Below are 19,986 nucleotides of genomic sequence, written 5' to 3' on the forward strand. Positions count from 1 at the left end.
GCATTGTGCAATAACAATAGAAAACATGAGGAGAACGTACCCTGTGCTAACCCACGTCCTACGCGAGGATTTATCGTGGGACTGTTCGAGAGGAAAAGCTGGTGGAAGTTGTAGGTGAACAGCTAGTTTTTATTTGTGCCAGAAGTGGATATGAAGGCGGTCTACCCTTCTAGGCTTGATATGCGTATAACGGGGCGACAGCATTACGTGCCCAGTGGTTGGCGGGCGATAGGTGGCAGCAATTAGTTAGAATTCAAGAGACTTTTTCTTCTTCTCAGCTTCGGTGTTTTCTTTGCCTTGCTCTTCGTCCTCTCCCACAGGCGGTAGGCTGTATGGAGTGATGCTGAGGCCGGTGGAAGCGCTGAGCTTGAACGACAGGTCCTCGCGCCGCCAGCCTTCGTCCAGGCCGCCTCCCCGTTCGTGGAAGATGGGCAGACTATGCACGCGCACGAGACCCTGCGCCTTGTCTTCGCTGGTCGGGTCGCGGCTGACTTGTATTTGGTGGCCGAGTGGAACCAATTCGAGCACGCCGTCGCAGAGATGCTCGGCCCACCGGGTCAGGCCGTTGGCTCTGGGATGCAGCGAGATGGGCAGCGTGGCGACAGCGGTCAGCCGCGTGTGGTGCTGGCGCAGAAGAGCGCGGAGACGGTGGAGGAATCGCAACACTTGTTCCGGATTGCACGCGTAGGACGGGTACAGAGTTGGCGACAAGAGGCTGGGGACCACTACCCTATGGATTGTAGAGGGCGGCGAGCTGGTCAATTTCGCGGCGACGGACGCGAGAAAGTCTCGAAAAAACGAGGACGGTGGTGAAAATGCATTCACAATTGGGAATCCAAAGAGTTGTCCCTTGACATCACTGCTCTCCAGCTTCTTTGTGAGATTAAATGTATGGCAGAAGGCAGCAGCTGTACTTTGTTGGGGTGAAGGAGTTTGCGTAGGGTCTGCGTCGTGTTAGCATGGCAATTTTGCATGAAAAAGAACACGAGGAATGTTCAACTACCTCTAGATGGCGAGACTCTATTTCCTAAAGCCTCGTACCGCCAGGCAATCTTCATTTTGCTGTCCGACGATGATTCGGCCTTGGCAGTCTTTTCTTTGCCATCAGTACCCAAGCCAGGCAGCTCTCGACGCCATGAATCGTCGAAACCGAGAACGTGAACATGATGACCTTGAACCAGGCCCTCGGCAGCATAATAGCGCAGCAACATGCCGCCGAAATCGGTTGTGCCACTTTCTTCGATGAGAAGCGAGGTGCCCATGGGCAGGCCGGCATGGCCCGCGAGCAGCTGATCCAGCGACTGCGTGCCGGACGAGGTGGTGAGGCGCCCGTCGTGCGGCGACGGACGAGTACCTGGTGGAAGTGACTTTTCTACTTTGGCGACTGCTGGAGTTCGGGGGTTGCCCAGCACAACGCCTCGCTTGCGAAAGGACATGGTGGGCGGAGGCGCAAAATTTGAGAGGTTGAATGGTGCGGCGTAGTTCAGAGTAGGGAAACGGCTCTGTCGTCGGGAAATTCTGCGGGCTCGGAGAATTGATATATATAAGAGAGGAATGCGAAAATACCGACAAGGGAGGCCAGCCAAGTGTACGAATAGTTGCTGTGTCTAGTATCTCCAAGCTGTGAGTTGTGTTGACAGGCAGGTGTTGGTGCCCACTCGACCTGTGATGGAGCGGGTATGCAGTAATACGACTGGAGCATCGTAGCATAGCTGCATTTAACATTGAGAGATGGGCATAGAATACTCATGTCAAGGGATTATTTTACATTTATATATTGAGGACTTTTATTCGACTGCTCGGACTGCAGGAAGGTAGTTAGTTATGCTGGTGTATATGGCTCTGGGTAAAGCATGCGAACCGAAATTCGTCGGTAGGGGATCAACTTATTTCTGGTAAAATCCATAAATAACCATTTAGTCGTTCTTATTGGGAACGAGAGCTGCTAGCTGGACCGACATTTTTGGTCTTAATTTATCTTTGTCTCGTTGTGTGTACTAAACATTAGCAATTTTCCTCCATATTGCGGCGTGCATGATATGCATGTATCGCAGCGCCGCCCCGCGACCGCCTCATTGTGCCCCTCCAGTTTAATTTTCTGCCACTTGGTGGCAGAAACGAACCTCGACAGCTTCTTCAACCATACCCCAGAACCGCCCAACGCCCGAATCGCCGCCGCCCATCGCCTCTCCCTATCCCTCCCGATCCCTATCCGCTCTTCCAAAGCAACACATACCCACACACATACAACAATGTCGGGCGCTGGCGCCGGCGGCGACGCCACCCTCTTCGAGGAGAGCTTCACCATTACCGAGTACGACCAGTCCAAGTACGACCGCGTGGCGCGCATCTCGTGCACGTCGGGCGACTCGCAGACGGTCATGGTGCTCGACATTAACATGGAGCTCTTTCCGTGCGCTGTCTCCGACTCGCTGCACGTTGTCCTCAGCACCACGCTGTCGCCCGACGGCGCCCGCGACGACGACAAGGGCTGGCGCGACGTGGGCAAGGGCGGCGACGCCCCGGCGACGCTTGCTGATTTGTACGACTACGTCTGTTACGGCAAGATTTACAAGTTTGAGGAGACGTTTGACGGCGCGACCATGTAAGCTGCTGTAGCTTCTCTGACTCGAGGTCTGCGTACTAATAATTTGTCCTAGTAATGCGTACGTTTCTTTCGGCGGCCTGCTCATGTCGCTGCAGGGCCCTGTCAAGAAGCTCACCCCTCTGCGAGTCGACAACGTATACCTCTTGATCAAGAAATAGACAAATTCAAAACCCGAGACGAGAAAAAAGTATTTAAAGGAGAGAATATCGGCGTTTCTATTTGGCATTTTTGCGTATACTTTTTAGCATATTGGGTCCCTGTCTCTTCACACTTTCTAGACGGACTTATTTTCCACACCATTAAACCAAATCTCAAACCCAGCCCTCGCCCGTGACCCCTGTGCTCACGCACCTTACCAGTTGCCCCAGTGTGGCCCCGGGAACGGCAGCTCCCTGCGCATCCTCTTTTGAATCTCGGCCAGCTGCGGCTCCTCCTCGACCGTCAAGATGCCGTGGCGAATAAAGAAGTCCAGCATCACCACTCCGCAGTTGGTCTTGTACTCGCCGGCCGCCAGGTCGCGCTTGATCGTGTCCACGTCGCAGAGGTAAAACTCGTCGACCTCGCCGTCCTTGGGCTGCGGCACCACGTCCGCCGGCAGCCGCAAATCGTACGCCCACTCCACCTCGGGGTAGACGAAGCCAGCCTCGCCGTTGTTGGGCCCGTCGGTAACGTATATGTACGTGATGATGCCCACGGGCGTGGTGCCTGCGCGCACCACCGCCTCAGGCAGGCTCGCTTCCTCGTCGGCCTCGCGCACGACGCACTCGAACGGGTCCTCGCCCGTCATCAGCCCGCCCGCGACCGTATTGTCTAGCATGCCGGGGAAGGTCGACTTGTCGGCGGCGCGGCGCGGCACCCACACGCGCAGGCCGTGTGGCGCCGCCGCGTCCTCGACGTACGCCGTCAGGTGCACGCCGTAGCGCACGGCGCCCAGCAGGCCCACGGCCGCGCGCTCCACGCTGAACAGCAGCTCGCCCCGACGCCCGTGCACCGGCCACGGCTCGCCGCGCCAGCCCCGGAGCAGCGGGAAGACGTCGCGCTCGCGCAGGTGCTGCGTCAGCGCGGCGACGGCGGCGGTGCGCGCAGGCTCAGTGGCGAGGGCTTGGAACATGCGCAGCGTGCGCGCCGTGCGGTCCACCTGCATGTGGCCGGTCAGCTGTTCGGGCAGTTTGGCGAACTCGTCGACGACGCGGTCGAGCACGTAGCCGATGGGGTACTCGCCGCCGGCGTCGCGCCAGAGCAGGGTGAAGAGAACTTGGCCGTTGATGGTGATGGGGCCGTCCCCGTATGGGAAGCTGTTCGAGTCAGCGCAAGTGCCTTCGTTCGTATTCGAAGATACTACAGTGCTCAAAGAAAGACACTAAAATAATCTTGAGGAATTAGGTCTGCCTTACCCATCAGTATCGTTCACGAGATCCAAGTTGGACTTCATGTTGCCGGTTTGCACGAGATTCCGTATGTCGCCGCACTCTCAAGTGTCTCTGCTGGAAGACTATATAAGACCAAAGCTTTCAGCAATGTTAGGAAATTTGAGGATTCAACCACCGAGAACAGAGTGATGAAAGTGTCTGGGGACATGCAGGATTCTAGCGCAGTCAGGCTGAATGGTGGCCCGAGTGGAGCAGAGGTAATGTTTTGTGCTCCATGAACCTCGAACAACCACGATGAGTTGCCATGCGGAGAGGCACGAAACTCGAGAAATTTATTCGAGCAGATTCAGTGAGATTGGACTTGGACTTTTTAAACACTGGAGCATCATAATCACACATAATCACAGTACGGCCGGTGCATATAGACGTAGTCGACATGTCTCTGAGATTCGATACTGAGCAGCATTTCAATACCAGATTTTCCTTCATGAACTTCGTAAATCACACCACTGCTTTTGTGTTTTCGTTCTATAAATCATGATTTTTGGAAACTTTTATGTGGCGAAGCTTGGCTCGCCTGTCTGCTTTACACAAATCGGCGCCAGTTATAGCCTTGGTTCATGTATTGTCCCGAAACTGTCGGAACTTTGCCGTGGGCGGGTATTCTTTAGCCAACACGGCTTTAGTTGAGAATCTTCTCCGTGCACTTGATACTGCTAAGTGTTAGTCTCGCCCTCTACCACGGAAGCAATCAACCTACCCATATTTTTCGTCGAGCTCCTTCATGATGGGGCCATTGAGCTTGCCGTTCATGGGAGCAAGGATACCGCGCTCGGAGATGGTACCATTGAGAACCTGCTGAACGGCTATTCTTTTTGTCAGTAATTCGTTTGAGGTGACAGTTTGGCGTGATACATACCGACAGCTCCAGGAATACCGACAAGCTTGGCCATGGCCGAAGGGCCACCGGAGCCAATGGGAGCACCGTACTCGCATAGAGTGGAGGAGATGGTGTTCTTGCTGCCATCCTTGTTCTCGACCTCGAACATGTGTTGGAGGAACTAAAGAGTAAGCATATAATATGATTCGAATTCGCATCATGTACGTACGACCATGTCACGCTCACCCTCCTGGAAGGTCATCTTGTCTTCAAGAGTAGCGCAGAGGGTATCGAGAGGGTTGCCGCGGGGGGTAATCTTGGTGTTGGAAAAGATTCCGACTAGAAGAAATGTCAGCAGAGCTCACGAACAACGCACGGCAGGTACATACGCCACTTGAGGTCCTTGATAAGCTGGTTCTTGACCTCGGCCGTTTTGAAGGTGGTAGCCTTGGCCGAAATGGCAGCGACAAGGTCATCCTCGCTGCCGGACTTGGCACCGGCAACCTTGGCAAGAGCCTCATTCCAGGGGATAGCCTCCTTGAGGAAGTCCTTGGGCTGGTCGTCGAGGAAGCCAATATCGACAAGGGTCTTGATGAAGGGAGGGAAGCCAGCGTAGCGAAGAGTACCACGGACGCAGGTCTGGGCCTCGGGGATGTGGTAGCTAGATATCATGTGAGCGGACTCTTGGGCACGCGGGCTATCCGCATTACATACCGCTCGAGGTAGCCGGAGCTATCACGGTTACCGTAGGCGACAAAGTTGAAGCCAGTGAAGCCGGTGTGGTAGGTCTTAGCCGTGTCCATGAGGTCAAGGCCAGAGATCTCGACAATCTTGCCGTCTTCGACATACTTGGCATTGTTCTTGAGGGCGAGCAGGACGCCGCGGGAGCTCCAGCTGAACTTGTAGCCGAGCGGGTTGTCCGAGTTTTCGGGGGCGGTTAGGCCGCCGCAGAAACTCTTGAAGGAGAGGATCTTGCCGCCTTCATTGTGGACGCGCTCAATGAGGTCGACGGCGTAGAGGTGGTCGATGCCGGGGTCGAGGCCAATTTCGTTCATGACGGTGATGCCGGCGGCCTTGGCCTCGGCGTCGAGTTCCATCATGGCGGGCGAGACGTACGAGGTGGTGACGACGTGCTTCTTGGCCTTGATGGCGGCCTTGATGACGACGGCGTGGAAGGTGTACGGGATGAGGGAGACGGTAAGGTCGTGGGCGGCTACGGCGGCCTCGAGGGCGGCCGTATCGTTGACGTCGAGGCTCACGGCCTTTGTGTTGGTGTAGTTACCGGCGAGGGTCTGTGCCGTGGCCAGCGTGCGGCAGGCGACGGTAACTTGGATGCCGGCCTTGGAGAGGACTTCGACGGCGGGGGTGGCGACGAAGCCGGAGCCGAGAATGAGGACGGACTGAGACATGACGAGAGTGGTTTCTTTTGCAGTAATTGAATGGACGCAAAAGGAGAAACGAAGAAGTGATGGAAACAAACAAAAAAAGTTGTTACTCGAGGGGCACAATTCATTCACCTTCGCTCCGTACCTACCTACCTAGTATGAGGGGCACAGTTCCCCACAAAAGCCCTCCGAGCTCGGGACATAGAAGCTCGGGGGGAAGTCCGAGATCTCGCACAGTGTACGAGGCAGAACAAACGAAGACTAACTCTAATATATACAACATGATCACTATAGCAGCATTTCCTTCAATAGCAGCAGCGGGAAGTCTTCGAATGGTTCAGACGACCGATTTGGACTCAGCCATCCCTGGAGAGGATTCTCTACTTGCCTCAGATCGAGGCTGGCGCACTTCTCGGCAGCCGGCAAGGCCAACCATAATATCAAAAGCTCTGATTTTGCGGGGCTGTTATTGCATTTCAACGAGCGGCGATTGCCCGAAGGTCTCCGGGGCTATAGTTGAAGCTGCAACTGACTGGAAGAGCATTGTAGCTACCCGACAACGTCTTGAAACGATTTGTTTTTTTCACGCCTGCTGGGAAGCCCTATATTTGACGCGTTTATGGCCATTGTCGCGCTAACCCTATGTACATGACCATGCATTTGAGATTCCTTTCCTGTCCGATTTATTTCCCTAACCGAAACATGTAGCCTACTCTTTTCATGTTTAGGCTCAAAAGACAAAGGCTGAATATTGATGTGCTTTCTTGGCACGGTTTGCTGCTCGACACCTCGCTCGCTATTCTGATACCATTCACAAGACTACCTAGGTTGTACAAGCAGGCTGAGCGGTAAGCGCATTATTAATTAGCGTAACAGCCGCATTTAGAGCACAGAATGTCCCATGGTTGCTCGCGCCACTGCTAACCGAAATAGCAGTATATGCTAGAATATTCCCCTTCAGCGTCGCATTTACACCTACCGTCGCTGAAGACCCCACAATGAAATAGACATTGCACGCCTGAGCATTGATCAGATTGACCTGGGAAGACGCCATTGCATCAAAGGTGGCCGTGATCAAGAAGATGAACTGGCCACTAGGGTTTGATGTGCCATCTAATGTGAGTGTTCCAGTAAGCTTGACGGCACTGGTAGGGAACGTATACGCGCCGGGACCCAAAGCCTGGCCTCCAAGATCAGAGGCCGCCAGAGCATAGGGGGGCGGAACGGCGTTGGTGTACGCTCGGGCGTTGGTGTAAGCCGTGAGACAGGCGGCCTCGGCGTTTTTGGCTGAGGTTCCGCCGGCAGATAGTGACGTGCAAGTGCCAGGAGGGAAGCCGGTGACCGATGTCCCGGGCGATGTGCCGCAGTTTCCGGTGATCTTTGTATTGCCGGTGCTAGTAAGGGTTGTGGCTGCGATTACGCCGTATGTTCCGGCGTCTCCCATGACGATGGGTGCTCCGCGCTTCTCGACCGTGGAATGAGCGAGGCTAAGGACGGCGACGAAAGCGGCGAGGGCGAGTCTGGAGGTGGTGAAGGTGATAGACTTCATGGTGATTGAGTTGAATAAAAAATAGAGGTGAGAAGTGAAGGAAGGAAGTGCCGGAGAGTGATGAAGTGGTGAGGGAAGGGAAGTCTGTCCAGATTGAAGTAAGTGAAGTAGAGGTGGTTAATTTGAGAATATGAATAGTAGTTCTCGAGAAATACCATCGAGGGAATAGCCTTTATATGCAGAGAGTTCTAAGACATAGCTGGTACTAACGGGAACATAAGCGCCGTGCCGTTGGCAACGTCGAGGGAATGCATAATAACTGATCAAGGCTCTTTATGCGCGAGGTTATCTGTTGACCCTTCTCGGACAAGGGTGATGACCATCAGCCTCACTCGCTGAGAGCATCGATGACCGTGATAAATATCGATGCCCGTGATAACCATGGATGACCACGCCAAAGCACTATTGACGTTGACGGCGAATCAGATGCCAGTCTTTTCGTATTGGTGAGACAAAACTAGCGGTACTCTCCAACGCTTTTGAATTTGCTTTATTCGTAGTCTCCGCTCCTACCGCCGTCGCTCACTGCTCTAGACGGATAGATAAACTATAGTTCGTCCCGGAGGAAATTCCGAAAGTCTTAGGATTGCAACATAAGCATTGGCAATCTGGTTCGTTTAATACCTGACTCCCTACTGAATTGTCCGAGATGAAGCGGCCTGGACTTAAAGACAGCAAGGGGCGACTGGAGAGCGGAGACTCCAACGTCGGCTTCTGTCTTACTAACACGGGAAGGCGGGCGCCGCCGTCGATCGTTCTCTGGCGTTGGTTGTCCTTAAAGGGTCATGTCAGACTGTCTCTGCGAGAGAGGCGCTTCTTCATAGACAGACGACATATGGTGGCGTGGGCTGCCAGCCCAGCACAAATAAAGTAGTGCCAAATGTCGGGGTCAAAGGGATCCCCCGCCGATTCTGCTGAACAGCTTTCCATGCCACGAAAATGTACGATTCATGCGTGTTGCGGTTCGGAGCAAGTACCGACATGTGAGTAAGAGATGGTGTTACATACGGAGGAAAGGGGTCTTCTTACACTTTGATTGGCTTAGATATTCGCAAAGCTTAGATGACTTCTCTATAAATCTGTGGCAGTCTCTCGCAATTCTGATGGAAGAGGCGTATATATATTGTTTGTCTGATGACGAAATGAAACAATAGTTTTCTCGCCTACTGGCTTATGGCAGCCTATAGGTAAGTTGTCGCCAAAACTCATTTTGCATTCTTATATCGGGGTTTACGCACTAGGCATAAGAGCGTGTGTATTTTTTTTTTAGTACATCGATATTTCTATCTAAGTGCTTAGAACCAGCAAGGAAGCCAACCAGCCAGCCAGCCAGCAACCAGCCAGCAAGGAAGCCAGCCAGCAAGCGAGTAAGTAAGCCAGCTACCTTAGTACATACGCGAGTAAGGCCTGTGTTTAGATAGGTTACTAGGTAGGTTGCCTTTTTAACAGATAATTCTCCCCCATCACAACTATTAACGTCTATAACATAGCGTATAAAAAATATAGAGGTTTTGTAATACCTAGTAGGAGCCTAATAGCATTATAATAGGGGAAAATTACATATTAAGTAGAAAACGTATCTAGTGCCCTAGAAAACAGGCCTTACGCGCGTAGGTAGGTAGCTAGTAAGAAAGTAGTAGGGCGTTTATTAGAGAAGCTTATAGGTATATATATAAGTAAGGCGTATTTTTAGATAGGGTACTAGATATATTGCTTTTTTAATAAATAATTTTCCCCTATTATAACGCTATTAACATTTCTAATATAGCTTACAAAAAATATAGAGGTTTTTTAATATATAGTAGTTATAGTTATTCTAGTTATTCTAGTTATTCTAGTTATTCTAGTTATTCTAGTTATTCTAGTTATTCTAGTTATTTTAATTATTTTAGTTATTCTAGTTATATTAGTTATTCTAATTATTCTAATTATTTTAGTTATTCTAGTTATTCTAATTATTCTAATTATTCTAATTATTCTAATTATTCTAGTTATTCTAGTTATTCTAGTTATTCTAGTTATCCTAGTTATCTTGGTTATTCTAGTTATCCTAGTTATCCTGGTTATCCTGGTTATTCTAGTTATTCTGGTTATTCTGGTTATCCTGGTTATCCTGGTTATCCTAGTTATTCTGGTTATCCTAGTTATCCTGGTTATTCTAGTTATTCTGGTTATTCTAGTTATTCTAGTTAATTCTGGTTAATGGTGGTGGTATGTACTAGTACAAGCCTCATCCGGGAAAAGCGCGGTAAAACCTCAACTCGGTCAGGTTAACCCCGTGGAGTTGGACCAGGTTATATGTAACCACCTGGGCTGGCTGGCTGGCTGGCTTCCTCACTGGTTCCTTGCTAACTGGCTATAAGGATAGTATGTAACTAAAAAACACAATAGCCTACTTATATATGTATTATTTCGCATCTAACTACACACATGGTGTGAACTGAGTTTTGGCGACAACTTCCCTATTAGTAGGCTGCCATAGGGTAGAGCATTAGGCTGAGTGAACCGCCTGGCCGTGCTAACTTTTCTGCGCAATGGCCGATAACACTGTGCGCTGGAGAGGTTATCGGCGCCCCCACAAAAAAATTAAACGTTCGACAGTGCCAGGATGTTTGCCGGGTTTGCTGGTGCTGGAGAGACTGGTGCTGCAAAACGAGCCATCCAATTTTTCATACAGCATTTCTCCGTTGCGCAATTCTCAGTCAAAATGCCCGTCATAAAACCGTTGAGTTCCGACTCAAACGATGCCCCGAGCCAATATAAGCAGACCTCCAGAAAGGGCAAGAAGGCCTGGAGAAAAAACGTCGACGTGACCGACGTGCAGAAGGGTCTTGAGGAATTGAACGAGGAAATCATTCAAGGGTAAGGATGAGCGTGCCCAAAGGAGAAACTAAGCAGTGTGGTACCGATTTTAAAGACGCTGACACTATTCTATCGCAGTGGTGTTATTCGTGAACGAGATTCTGCAGACCTCTTCGCCATCGACATCGAAGGTGACTCGCAAATTTCAAAAAAGTACCCCAAACACGCCAAAAAGACCCTCAAGGCCGATGAAATTCTTAACAGACGGTCTGCTGTGCCGGCCGTGCCCATGCGCAAGCGGTTTGGTGACAATACGACGAACGGACTGGTTCCTGTAAAGCGTCAGCGTTCAGATTGGGTAACGCACAAGAACCTGGCCCGGCTCCAGCGAATCGCCGACGGCCAACACGAGACTACCATTCAGGTCAATGACGCCACGTTTGACTTGTGGGATGCGCCCCAAGAAGTAGAGCCTGAGACCAAACTCGACCATACCAAGCTCCACGTCAAGGTGCCCAAGACGATGAAGCAAATGCCCATTTCCCTGGTCGCCAGCGGCAAAGCCGTGCCCGCCGTTCAAAAGCCATCGGGCGGCTACAGCTACAACCCCGTGTTTACCGATTACGAGGAGCGCCTCGCGCAGGAGAGCGAAAAGGCGGTCGAGGCCGAAAAGAAGCGCCTCGCGGCCGAGGAGGCTGCCCAGCTGAAGCAAGACGCCGCGGCCAAGTCCGCGGCCGAGGCCGAGGCCGCCGAGGAGCGCGCCAACATGTCCGAGTGGGAGGAGGACTCTGAATGGGAGGGCTTCCAAAGCGGCGTCGAGGACGCGGGGTCGAGCAGCGCGGCGGCCGCGGCGAAGCGGCCGAAGCGCAAGACGCAGGTCCAGCGCAACCGCATCAAGCGCCGCCGCGAGGACGAGCAGCTCGCCAAGCACAAGGCCGCCATCAAGGCGCGCCGCCTCCAGGAGGCCCGCATCCGCGAGCTCGCAGCGGAGCTGGACGCGAAGGAGCAGGCCCGCGCGCTGGCGCTCCTGAACGCCGGCGACAGCGAGAGCGAGGGCGAGCTGCGCGGCACCGAGAAGCTCCGCCGGCGGCAGCTCGGCAAGTACAAGCTGCCGGAGCACGACCTCGAGCTCGTGCTGCCCGACGAGCTACAGGAATCCCTGCGCCTGCTCCGGCCCGAGGGCAACCTCCTCCAGGACCGCTACCGCAGCATGGTCGTGCGTGGCAAGGTCGAGACCCGCCGACACATTCCCTTCCACAGGCAGGCCAGGACAAAGGCGACGGAGAAGTGGACGCACAAGGACTTTATCTTGTAAATGCAACCGACGGTATAGAGAAAGGAAAAGGGGATATTTTGGTTGGGGTTCATATGTTCTTGGGTTGGCGCAGGAAAAAAATCTTCACGGTTTGGCATATCTCATACTTGCACGTCATCTTTTGGTTGTCGGAACTTTTTTGGGTCATGTTGAAAATTCTTTTTTTTTATACAGGAGCGTATGCGGTAAATTAAAAAGTGAAAGAATTCTCAAGTCGTGAGGTAACCAACGTTCTAAAACAAAAGCCCTAGAGTCAGGCGTGACTCGTATCCAACAATCGCTCCTACGATTTCTCCTTTGCATGTTAATATCTATACTCTTCTTTTTTCAAACCTTTTTTAAAAACGTTTTCTAGAAACTCATGAGATCTGTTGATGCCAAAATTAGTCAAAAGCTGCCACATCATCAAACATGACTCGGCGAAAATGCTTACCTCTGCCAAACAGGCCTCTCTTGGCCCAGTCCATAGCCATGAGACATCTCGTGCGGAAGCTGACGCTCTGCGCAAAGTAGACGGACCGCCAGGCGTAGACGGCCCACAGACCGCCGGTAAAGCTCCAGCCCTCGCCGAGGTCGAAGACGGCCGAGTTGCCGACGTACGCGAGGCTGCCAAAGTGGCGGTACTCAAACGCCTTGAACGCGGCGGCGTCGAGGTCGCCGTCGCGGACGTCATTCACCTCGAGCCCCTTGGACAGATGCGCCATCTTGTTGAGCTTCTGGCCCAGGTAGACGCCCTGCTGGTTGGCGCGCTGCGCCGTGGCGGGCAGCGAGGTGAGCTTGCTGTCAATCTGGGCGAGGAGCTCGCGGAGCTCGCCAAAGTCGAGCGTACCCGACTGGTCCTTGTCAAACTCCTCAAAGAGCTTGTCGAGGCGCCGCAGGTGGGACACGGCCTGCGGGAAGCGCTGCTTGACCTCCATGGCAACCCGACGCCAGTCGCTAAAGTGGAGCTGCATCGTCTCGGGATCCTTACCGTGCTTGTACGCGATGCTGCGCAGCACGCTGATGATGTGGTCCGCGACGTTGTTCTGCACGGTCGAGCAGTCGCCAATGGCGTAGACGGAGCCGAGGGGGGATCCTGTGAGGCGCAGGTGCGTGTCGGTCTCGAGGGCGCGGCGGTTGGTCTGGAAGTCGCCGAGCGTCTTGGCAATATTTTGCGCGAATTCCGTCTGGGACACGCCGGTGGACCAGAGGCAGAAGCCAATGGGCAGCTCCTTGGTCACGAGGCTGCCGTCGGGCTGCTTTTGCGAAAAGACAATCTTATCCGGGTGGACCTCTTGTACGCGCGAGTTGGTCAGGACGTCGACGTGGTCGCGGGCGAAGCGCTTCTCGGCGTACTTGGAGACTTCTTCGTCGTAGGTGTTGAGGATGTGGCTGCGACTTTGGATCAGATGGACGGAGATTTCGTTGCGCAGCAGACGGGGAAAGTTGCGGGTCAAATCCTCATTGAGAAGATCGTAGAGCTCGGCGGCGAACTCGACACCGGTGGGACCACCGCCGCTGACGCAAAAGGATAGAAGACGACGGCGCTCGGTGTCAGTGGTGGTGGGCAAGCAGGCAAGCTCGAGGTTGTGAATGATCTTGTTCCGAATCATCCGCGCGTCGTTAATATCCTTGAGGAAAAAGGCATTCTCGAGACCCTTGACGCCATGGGGGTTGGTGACGGAGCCGACGGCAATAACGAGCTTGTCGTAAGGTACATAAAAGTGAATCTTTTTCCCGTTGAGATCCGTTTGCGACACCTCGACGAGCTTCTCGTTGAAGCAGACCTCTTCGGCGCTGGCCCGGATAAAGTGACCATGGATGCGGCCGAGGATGCGACGGATCGGCTCGACCAGCGACCGCGATTCGAGCGTGCCAACCGTCGCCGACGGCAGCATGGGCGTGAAGAGGAAGTAATTCGTGGGCGAGATTACGGTGACGTGGTAGTCATTGGCGTTCAGCTCCTTGAGCAGGGCGACGCCGCCCCATCCGCCGCCGAGGATGACGAGCTTGGGCTTGTCCTGGTTCTCGCGCTTGCCATTGTTGTCATTGTCGTCGATGAGGACGTCGGCAATGGGCAGGTTCTTGGGCCCGCCGCGGCGCGGGTTCAGAGCGAGCTGACCAACAGTGATGTCGCCCGCGTCGGCGCCCTCCTTGTACGTGGTCGCGTCGTAGACGAAAAAGGCCGTGACGAGGATGCCGCCGACGGCAATGGACGTGCCGATCCACGCCATCATCCGGTAGCAAAAGTTGAGCGTCCACGACTGCCGCTGCGGTAGCGGCTTACCGGAGAGTGCGCGCGCGTGGAGAAGCGTTGCTGCGCGGTGGTGCGTGGCGCCGACGGCCCGCGTCCAGGTCGGTGACGTCGCGCGGTGAAGCTGGACAAGTGTGCGGGTAGCTGACGGCGCGGATCGGGAGACGAGCGGCGGCGGTGCAAGCGAGACGCGAGGCAACGGCGCCAGCGCCCGATGAACAGCTGCAGCGCGGCCGCCAAAGGGACGAAGCGGCGCAGCCATGGCCGCACGAGTTGGAATAAGCTCCGTGGGAAAGCACACGTCGATGGAGCTTCGAGGAAGCTACCTGGAGCTTGGCAATCGACGATCTGACGAGTGGATGATGAAAAGGGAAGCGTATTTAAAATGCAATTGGCCCGGCGAGGAGCTGCAAAAGCGAGCAAGAGATGAAGCAATAGAGGCAGGAAAAGAGAGTTTGAGAAGAAAAACCGCACGAGGTAATCAGCTATCACGGCGTCGACGGAGCAAGCGCTGGTGTCACCGCGCAAACAGGTTTAGGCGGGTGCTGAAGCTGGCTAGCACGGCCCAGGGAGTGGCGTCATAGGCGGGCCAGAGAGGGCGGCTGGCTTCTTGGGACGAGTTCTTTGAGTCTTCAGCCACTGTGGCTGGTGCTGGGTTGCACCTCGAACACTCTTCAGGCGATCGACTGCCTGTAAATGCAAAACCTACGGGGCATCGGGCGCTGCGAGCTCCACTGAACTGCACGATACGATCCGTAACAATGTACCTAGACTTTTGCCAGCTGGATTTCTTATCCGGCTGCTCCGGGAACGGGTGGAAACGCAGCCAGGAAAATCTCATTTGTGAGCAACTAATTGGGCGAGAAAAACTCCATGCTCTTGAAAAAGCCCCGTCGCCGCATGTCTGTGTCTGAACACCACAAATATTCAACTCCGCGGACATGATGTCGGCAGCCCGAGCTCGGATCCGATTGCCAGCACAGCCACCGCTGGACACTCACCGGACGAACATCAGCACCAATCAGAACCAACTTCAGAGTTCAACATCAGACCAATGTACAATCGATAATATCACAAGTGCTATATGCTTGTATATGCAAAAAAGAAAGAAAAGAAAGTGACGTCAATGACGCCACCCCTGGGAAATACCTTGCAGAGCTAAAGCAAAGCGCATGGCTTAACAGCGAAAATATCGCTTCTCAACCCATCGCTGCTCCTGATCCGCCAGTACATTCACCACGACCACCCTAATCTCCGGAAAGACGGTCATCAGGCGGTGCAGCCCGATCCGGCCTGCCGAGTACGTCGCCAGCACAATCTTGCTAAGCGCCACGCCGTGGTCGACCAGGACCTGCACGGCCATGAGCGCCGCGCCGCCGCTGGCCATTTGCGTGTCCAGCAGCAGGACGCTCTCGTGCGTCGCAATATCTGCCGGGAGCTTGAGGTAGTGCAGCTCCGGCTCGCCCGTCTTGAAACTGGACTGGATCAGGAGCCGGCCCGCGCGGCAGTCGGGGATCGTGCGCTTCAGCGCCGGCTCAAAGGCCGACCCGCCGCGCAGCACAATGACGGCGCTGACCTCGCCTTTGGGCGCCAGGCCATGGTATTCGTGGCCCTGGGGTGTACTGACGGACAGGCTCTGAAACTGGACATTGTTGAGGGCCCTGGAACCCCTGTTAGCAAAACCGCTTCGGTGACGTGATGAAATGAGGCGTGGGTACTCACTGCTCAAGCACCAGCGCCGCCAGCCTGTCAAAGTAAAAGATGAAATCCTCGGCCGACGTGTCAATGTCTTGCAGAATCGTGTTCATGGCCTTGATCTGCGGTGTACCATTCAGCACAACAACGTGATCTGAAAGCGGCTGCTCCTTGCATTCCGCCTCCAGTCTCGATAGCGCCTCTCGGTGGTGTCTGGACTTTTCGACCAGCTTCTTCTCGATGAACTGGACCATCATGTCTACAGCCGCTGTTAGACATTGATTCAGTCAGTGCTAAACACCTCTCTTACCAAGTGCAACGCGGTTCTCGATGCCTCGCGGGACGATGAGATCTGCGACTTTTCGCTGCGGTTCGACAAACTAGAATTTTGGTAAGACCTGGCCTCGATGCCTAGCTGAGCACATGACTGTACCTTTTCAAAGTTGGGCTTCACAAAGGCAAACCACTGCTTGATGCAGCCCTCAATGTCTCGGCCACGCTCGCGAACATCTCGCACAACTAATTTCATGCATTTTAGCCAGTTTACACCGCGTCGACGGCTAGCATACACTTACTTCGACGTGACAAGCAAGTATCCGCATCAGCCTCACAATAAATCTGCACACATGTTAGAGTGACGATCGCTTCCTGTTATGGTGGTCACCTACACCCATATCGAGAAGCTCCAGGACCCGCGGGTCGTACAGGGCAAAGATGCCTTCTAGAACGAGAACATGTGGGGAATAAATCGAGGTTGTCTGCTCCAGACGTTGATGTTTGGAAAAGGAATATACAGGGATATCGGCACGTTTTCTGCATATGCGTGTGAGCACGCGACATGACTAGCGCAGTTTGCAGTACTTACCCAGCTTTGAGATCCCTGAGGCGCTCAACCAAAATGTCAAAGTCGATGGCCTTTACGGGTTGCGGTTAACGTCAAGAATGGTTCCAAGAAGCGGCCATACGTACATCGGGAGAATCGAAATCATATTCGTTGGCAAAAGCCTGCTTTGACTGCTCAGGTGTGAGAGTTTTGTAGAATGAGTCCTGTTCCCAGTCAGCACCCATCAGAGAGAGACACTTTAGAATGCACGACTCAAAAGAGGCGTCGCACCATGGATAAGATGACCACCCATGGCAAATTGAGCTTCTTCACGATGGCCTGGGAAAGAGTCGACTTTCCAGAACCGGAGCTTCCCGCCACACCAATAATGCTAACGTCTGCCCAGGGTGGTGCATAGTAGGCTCTCTTCTGCACCGTGACATGAGTCTCCGACATGTTGCAGTTCCAGGGGCACAATGTGCAGACCTGTCCTCGGCTCAATCTTTCGGGACAAGTCCTTGACGCGGTCGTCGAGAAAATCCACCACCGCAGAGGCGACCTCGCGGCTGATCCACCTGTAGACGGCCACAGGAGGAGGCAGCGAAAAGGTCAGGGGGGCGCTGAGGATGGGGCGACAATCAGAGATTTCTGAGCGACGATAGTTCTGGCAGGCAGGCAGAAAGCTCCGAGATGGCCAAGCAAAACTCAAGAGTCCAAAACCTCCGTCACGATGACCTCGAAGATAACCTGCCCTGGCGCCTTGATTTAGTTGATTTAGCGGAGAGACCCTGATTGGCTCACGCGCTTCCCATTGGCTGTGTGTCACGTGCACCGCATGCAAGGGTTGGTCTCAACTTTGCTTGTCAGCCGCAAGCCAAGACGAAAACTAAAAAGACGGAAACTATATCATCAGGTTCCGAAGCTTAAAAAAACGAAAAAAGTCGAAAACTTTGATTGAATTTCGCAGTTCATATAGACTCTATACATATTCAAATCAATAGCTGCATTCCATCCCAGAAAAGAGGTAGGTAATAGGCTGCACAGTTGTTGGTCTGACGAGTCGTGGCGGTGATCCTCTGAATGGTAACTACTCGACAAATAATGTTTTCAATTCATAAATCGAGGATATTATCGAAGGCTGGAATGCCGGAATGCTGGGATCATCTGGCATTGGTGAGATTTCTATCATATGATAGGTCATATTTTTACTTTTCGGGCTCTTTATAAAAAACCGATACATCGACTGTCTTTTTCTCCCGGGCAGCCCAGATTCCTTTGAGCGCCCATGCTTTGGCTCACAACTCCAATGTTGTGGTTGTCAAAAGACTGGTTATTAATTCACAGGATTAGAAGTCTCTACTGACGACTTGACTGGTCGAAGTTTGTTTTGGTTCTCGACGTATGTTGCAAGTGTTTTAACATTTATCCGTTTTTTTCTTTGTAGGAATAGTGAGGAGCAGGCACTGCATTTACATTGGTATTTCTGCATGCTACCCGGGAAGCCGAGATCCTTGGGCGACAGTTTGTACGTGCCTGGTCGTAGAGATGACTCTTCGCCTTGACCGTGTCTAAGTCGTGGACGTATATCAGCACTACATGCACAACGATATTGCTAAAGGGAAGCCGTAAGGCTCTGATAAAGATCGCTACATCTAAAGCATCATACGTCCGAAGAAACTGCAACAGAACGGCGATGATGAAGATTGTGACTCTGTAGTGCGTAAACTTATACCTTGGACAAGAGCCGCGTATGGCCGCGAGTAGCCGTAGTCGTCACGGAGAATGTTTCTGGCTATCTTATTTACGTTAACCCGGGTACTGAAGTCACAATATTGGTTATAGATAAACTAAATGAAACAATGGCCGTAAAATACAGACTTGTCGCTAGAGTGTTTGTAGGTGAGGGTGGACTGGCTGTCCTGGTACTAGATAACGCCGAGGAATTGTTTGGTCAATGATACGCACGTTTCCATTTTCCTATCATGATATATAAATAGACAGAGTTTCAACTGAAAATTATGCCTTTCCGGTAGAACATCGAGGCCCGGCTCCACGGGACGTTTGACGGACGAGAAACCGGCTCCCTAGCGCTGCGACGGTGGGTGAAGGATGTGCCGTGTCGAGTTTGCTCGCGATCTCCATCTTGCTTCACTTCGAGTCTCATTGGGCACTCGATCGTAATTCAGGAGTGCGTACTGAAACACTTGCAAACAATAGCCCCGCCTTGCGCCGTCATGCACATCGTGCATCGTGGGTGTAAAGAAACGCATCGAGTTGTTTTCTGATGCTGCCGAGGCGACCATTGGCACGGGTTTTTCTTGCCAGCCAATACCGAGGCACCAAACTCCTGCATGCACGATCCTAGGCTGCTCGATTCTTTTCAATGCGTCGGGAAGCACAATGCGCAAACGCATTGCAGCGTCCTTGCACAAGCTGCCATCGAGGCGGGTGGGTCAAGATATTCAACGTTTTCTTCCCAGCAGAGCGGGAGGCTACAGTCGTCGTTGAGTTGAGCACATATGTGTATAGTGGCCTGATGAAGCACAGCACCGCTCGGCACGCTAAGACGACGCAGCGAGCCGAGGCGCATCCTGTAGAATTGAGGCGAATGTATGACGGCGGGAGATCAACATCAGACTGGCAACTGATCTAGCCGTCCCTCGTCCTCAGGTACGTCGTCAGTTGGCATAATTCTTGACACAATGATGTGCACTAGTATCGCCTTTGCGCCTCCAGTCACTACGTGCATAAAACAAGAGATTTTGCCAAGACCTGGTCAGCCACCACAAGATTCCCCTCGATGATTGTCAATGAGCAACGTTGACGCAGCTGGCGGTGCTTTTTGGAGCTTTGGACCTGTGAGTTTTGAGTTTTGAGAGTAAATGAAACGGATTCTTTGGTGTAGCATATATACACACCTACACGTGCTGGGACGAGATGACAGCACTCGGCGGCAGGAGGTGGATGTGGCGTATGGCATGAGCATCGGTCACGGTATGCTCCGGTTTCCAATCCAGCATGTGCCCCTGCACAAAAAAAAGCCCCCAAGGCACTGGCACCCTGCTACGGCAGCCTATAGGTGAGTTGTCGCTAAATCCTAATTCACACCTAGTGTACGGTTAGATACGAAATAATATATATATAAGTAGGCTATTATATTTTTTAGATATATATTATCTTTATAATAAATATAGGTTATTCTTATATCTAAATATAGCTACCCTATTTAGTATATTTTAGTTTTACTTTATATAATATATTATATAAACCTTTCTTCTTTCTTTTTAGCTATTAATTCTATTAATCCCCCCCCCCTTTTACCTTTA

The 19,986-nt window shown here is 52.7% G+C and overlaps 9 protein-coding genes across 9 annotated transcripts; 2 read left to right on the plus strand and 7 right to left on the minus strand.

The window, feature by feature from the left end:
• Positions 1-246: 246 nt before the first annotated feature.
• CCM_00393 (PAXNEB protein superfamily) lies at positions 247-1,436 on the minus strand (the record flags this gene model as incomplete). Its single annotated transcript, XM_006665553.1, has 2 exons — positions 247-944; positions 1,004-1,436. The coding sequence occupies 2 exons, from the start codon at positions 1,434-1,436 to the stop codon at positions 247-249; spliced, it is 1,131 nt and encodes a 376-aa protein (XP_006665616.1).
• Positions 1,437-2,252: 816 nt separating this feature from the next.
• Positions 2,253-2,766, plus strand: CCM_00394 (UDP-glucose 4-epimerase Gal10; the record flags this gene model as incomplete). Its single annotated transcript, XM_006665554.1, has 2 exons — positions 2,253-2,605; positions 2,661-2,766. The coding sequence occupies 2 exons, from the start codon at positions 2,253-2,255 to the stop codon at positions 2,764-2,766; spliced, it is 459 nt and encodes a 152-aa protein (XP_006665617.1).
• A 194-nt stretch (positions 2,767-2,960) lies between these two features.
• CCM_00395 (thiamine pyrophosphokinase-related protein) lies at positions 2,961-4,040 on the minus strand (the record flags this gene model as incomplete). The annotated part of the gene is made up of 2 exons (XM_006665555.1): positions 2,961-3,903; positions 4,003-4,040. The coding sequence occupies 2 exons, from the start codon at positions 4,038-4,040 to the stop codon at positions 2,961-2,963; spliced, it is 981 nt and encodes a 326-aa protein (XP_006665618.1).
• A 620-nt stretch (positions 4,041-4,660) lies between these two features.
• Positions 4,661-6,267, minus strand: CCM_00396 (saccharopine dehydrogenase; the record flags this gene model as incomplete). Its single annotated transcript, XM_006665556.1, has 6 exons — positions 4,661-4,691; positions 4,739-4,844; positions 4,898-5,039; positions 5,088-5,197; positions 5,248-5,519; positions 5,573-6,267. 6 exons carry the CDS (start codon positions 6,265-6,267, stop codon positions 4,661-4,663), a joined length of 1,356 nt encoding a protein of 451 aa, XP_006665619.1.
• An 836-nt stretch (positions 6,268-7,103) lies between these two features.
• CCM_00397 (FG-GAP repeat protein) lies at positions 7,104-8,046 on the minus strand (the record flags this gene model as incomplete). The annotated part of the gene is made up of 3 exons (XM_006665557.1): positions 7,104-7,160; positions 7,223-7,763; positions 8,003-8,046. The coding sequence occupies 3 exons, from the start codon at positions 8,044-8,046 to the stop codon at positions 7,104-7,106; spliced, it is 642 nt and encodes a 213-aa protein (XP_006665620.1).
• Positions 8,047-8,282: 236 nt separating this feature from the next.
• Positions 8,283-10,224, minus strand: CCM_00398 (uncharacterized protein; the record flags this gene model as incomplete). The annotated part of the gene is made up of 7 exons (XM_006665558.1): positions 8,283-8,339; positions 8,429-8,514; positions 8,587-8,703; positions 9,095-9,176; positions 9,495-9,539; positions 10,068-10,148; positions 10,216-10,224. 7 exons carry the CDS (start codon positions 10,222-10,224, stop codon positions 8,283-8,285), a joined length of 477 nt encoding a protein of 158 aa, XP_006665621.1.
• A 275-nt stretch (positions 10,225-10,499) lies between these two features.
• CCM_00399 (p60 domain protein) lies at positions 10,500-11,909 on the plus strand (the record flags this gene model as incomplete). The annotated part of the gene is made up of 2 exons (XM_006665559.1): positions 10,500-10,654; positions 10,733-11,909. 2 exons carry the CDS (start codon positions 10,500-10,502, stop codon positions 11,907-11,909), a joined length of 1,332 nt encoding a protein of 443 aa, XP_006665622.1.
• Positions 11,910-12,260: 351 nt separating this feature from the next.
• Positions 12,261-14,404, minus strand: CCM_00400 (NADH-ubiquinone oxidoreductase 64 kDa subunit, putative; the record flags this gene model as incomplete). Its single annotated transcript, XM_006665560.1, has 2 exons — positions 12,261-12,277; positions 12,343-14,404. 2 exons carry the CDS (start codon positions 14,402-14,404, stop codon positions 12,261-12,263), a joined length of 2,079 nt encoding a protein of 692 aa, XP_006665623.1.
• Positions 14,405-15,319: 915 nt separating this feature from the next.
• On the minus strand, positions 15,320-17,116 carry CCM_00401 (uridine kinase; the record flags this gene model as incomplete). The annotated part of the gene is made up of 9 exons (XM_006665561.1): positions 15,320-15,803; positions 15,865-16,096; positions 16,148-16,217; positions 16,271-16,356; positions 16,413-16,455; positions 16,506-16,650; positions 16,703-16,752; positions 16,807-16,917; positions 16,952-17,116. 9 exons carry the CDS (start codon positions 17,114-17,116, stop codon positions 15,320-15,322), a joined length of 1,386 nt encoding a protein of 461 aa, XP_006665624.1.
• Positions 17,117-19,986: the final 2,870 nt, after the last annotated feature.

This window comes from Cordyceps militaris (assembly GCF_000225605.1).
Source record: "Cordyceps militaris CM01 unplaced genomic scaffold CCM_S00001, whole genome shotgun sequence".
Lineage (NCBI taxonomy): Eukaryota > Fungi > Ascomycota > Sordariomycetes > Hypocreales > Cordycipitaceae > Cordyceps > Cordyceps militaris.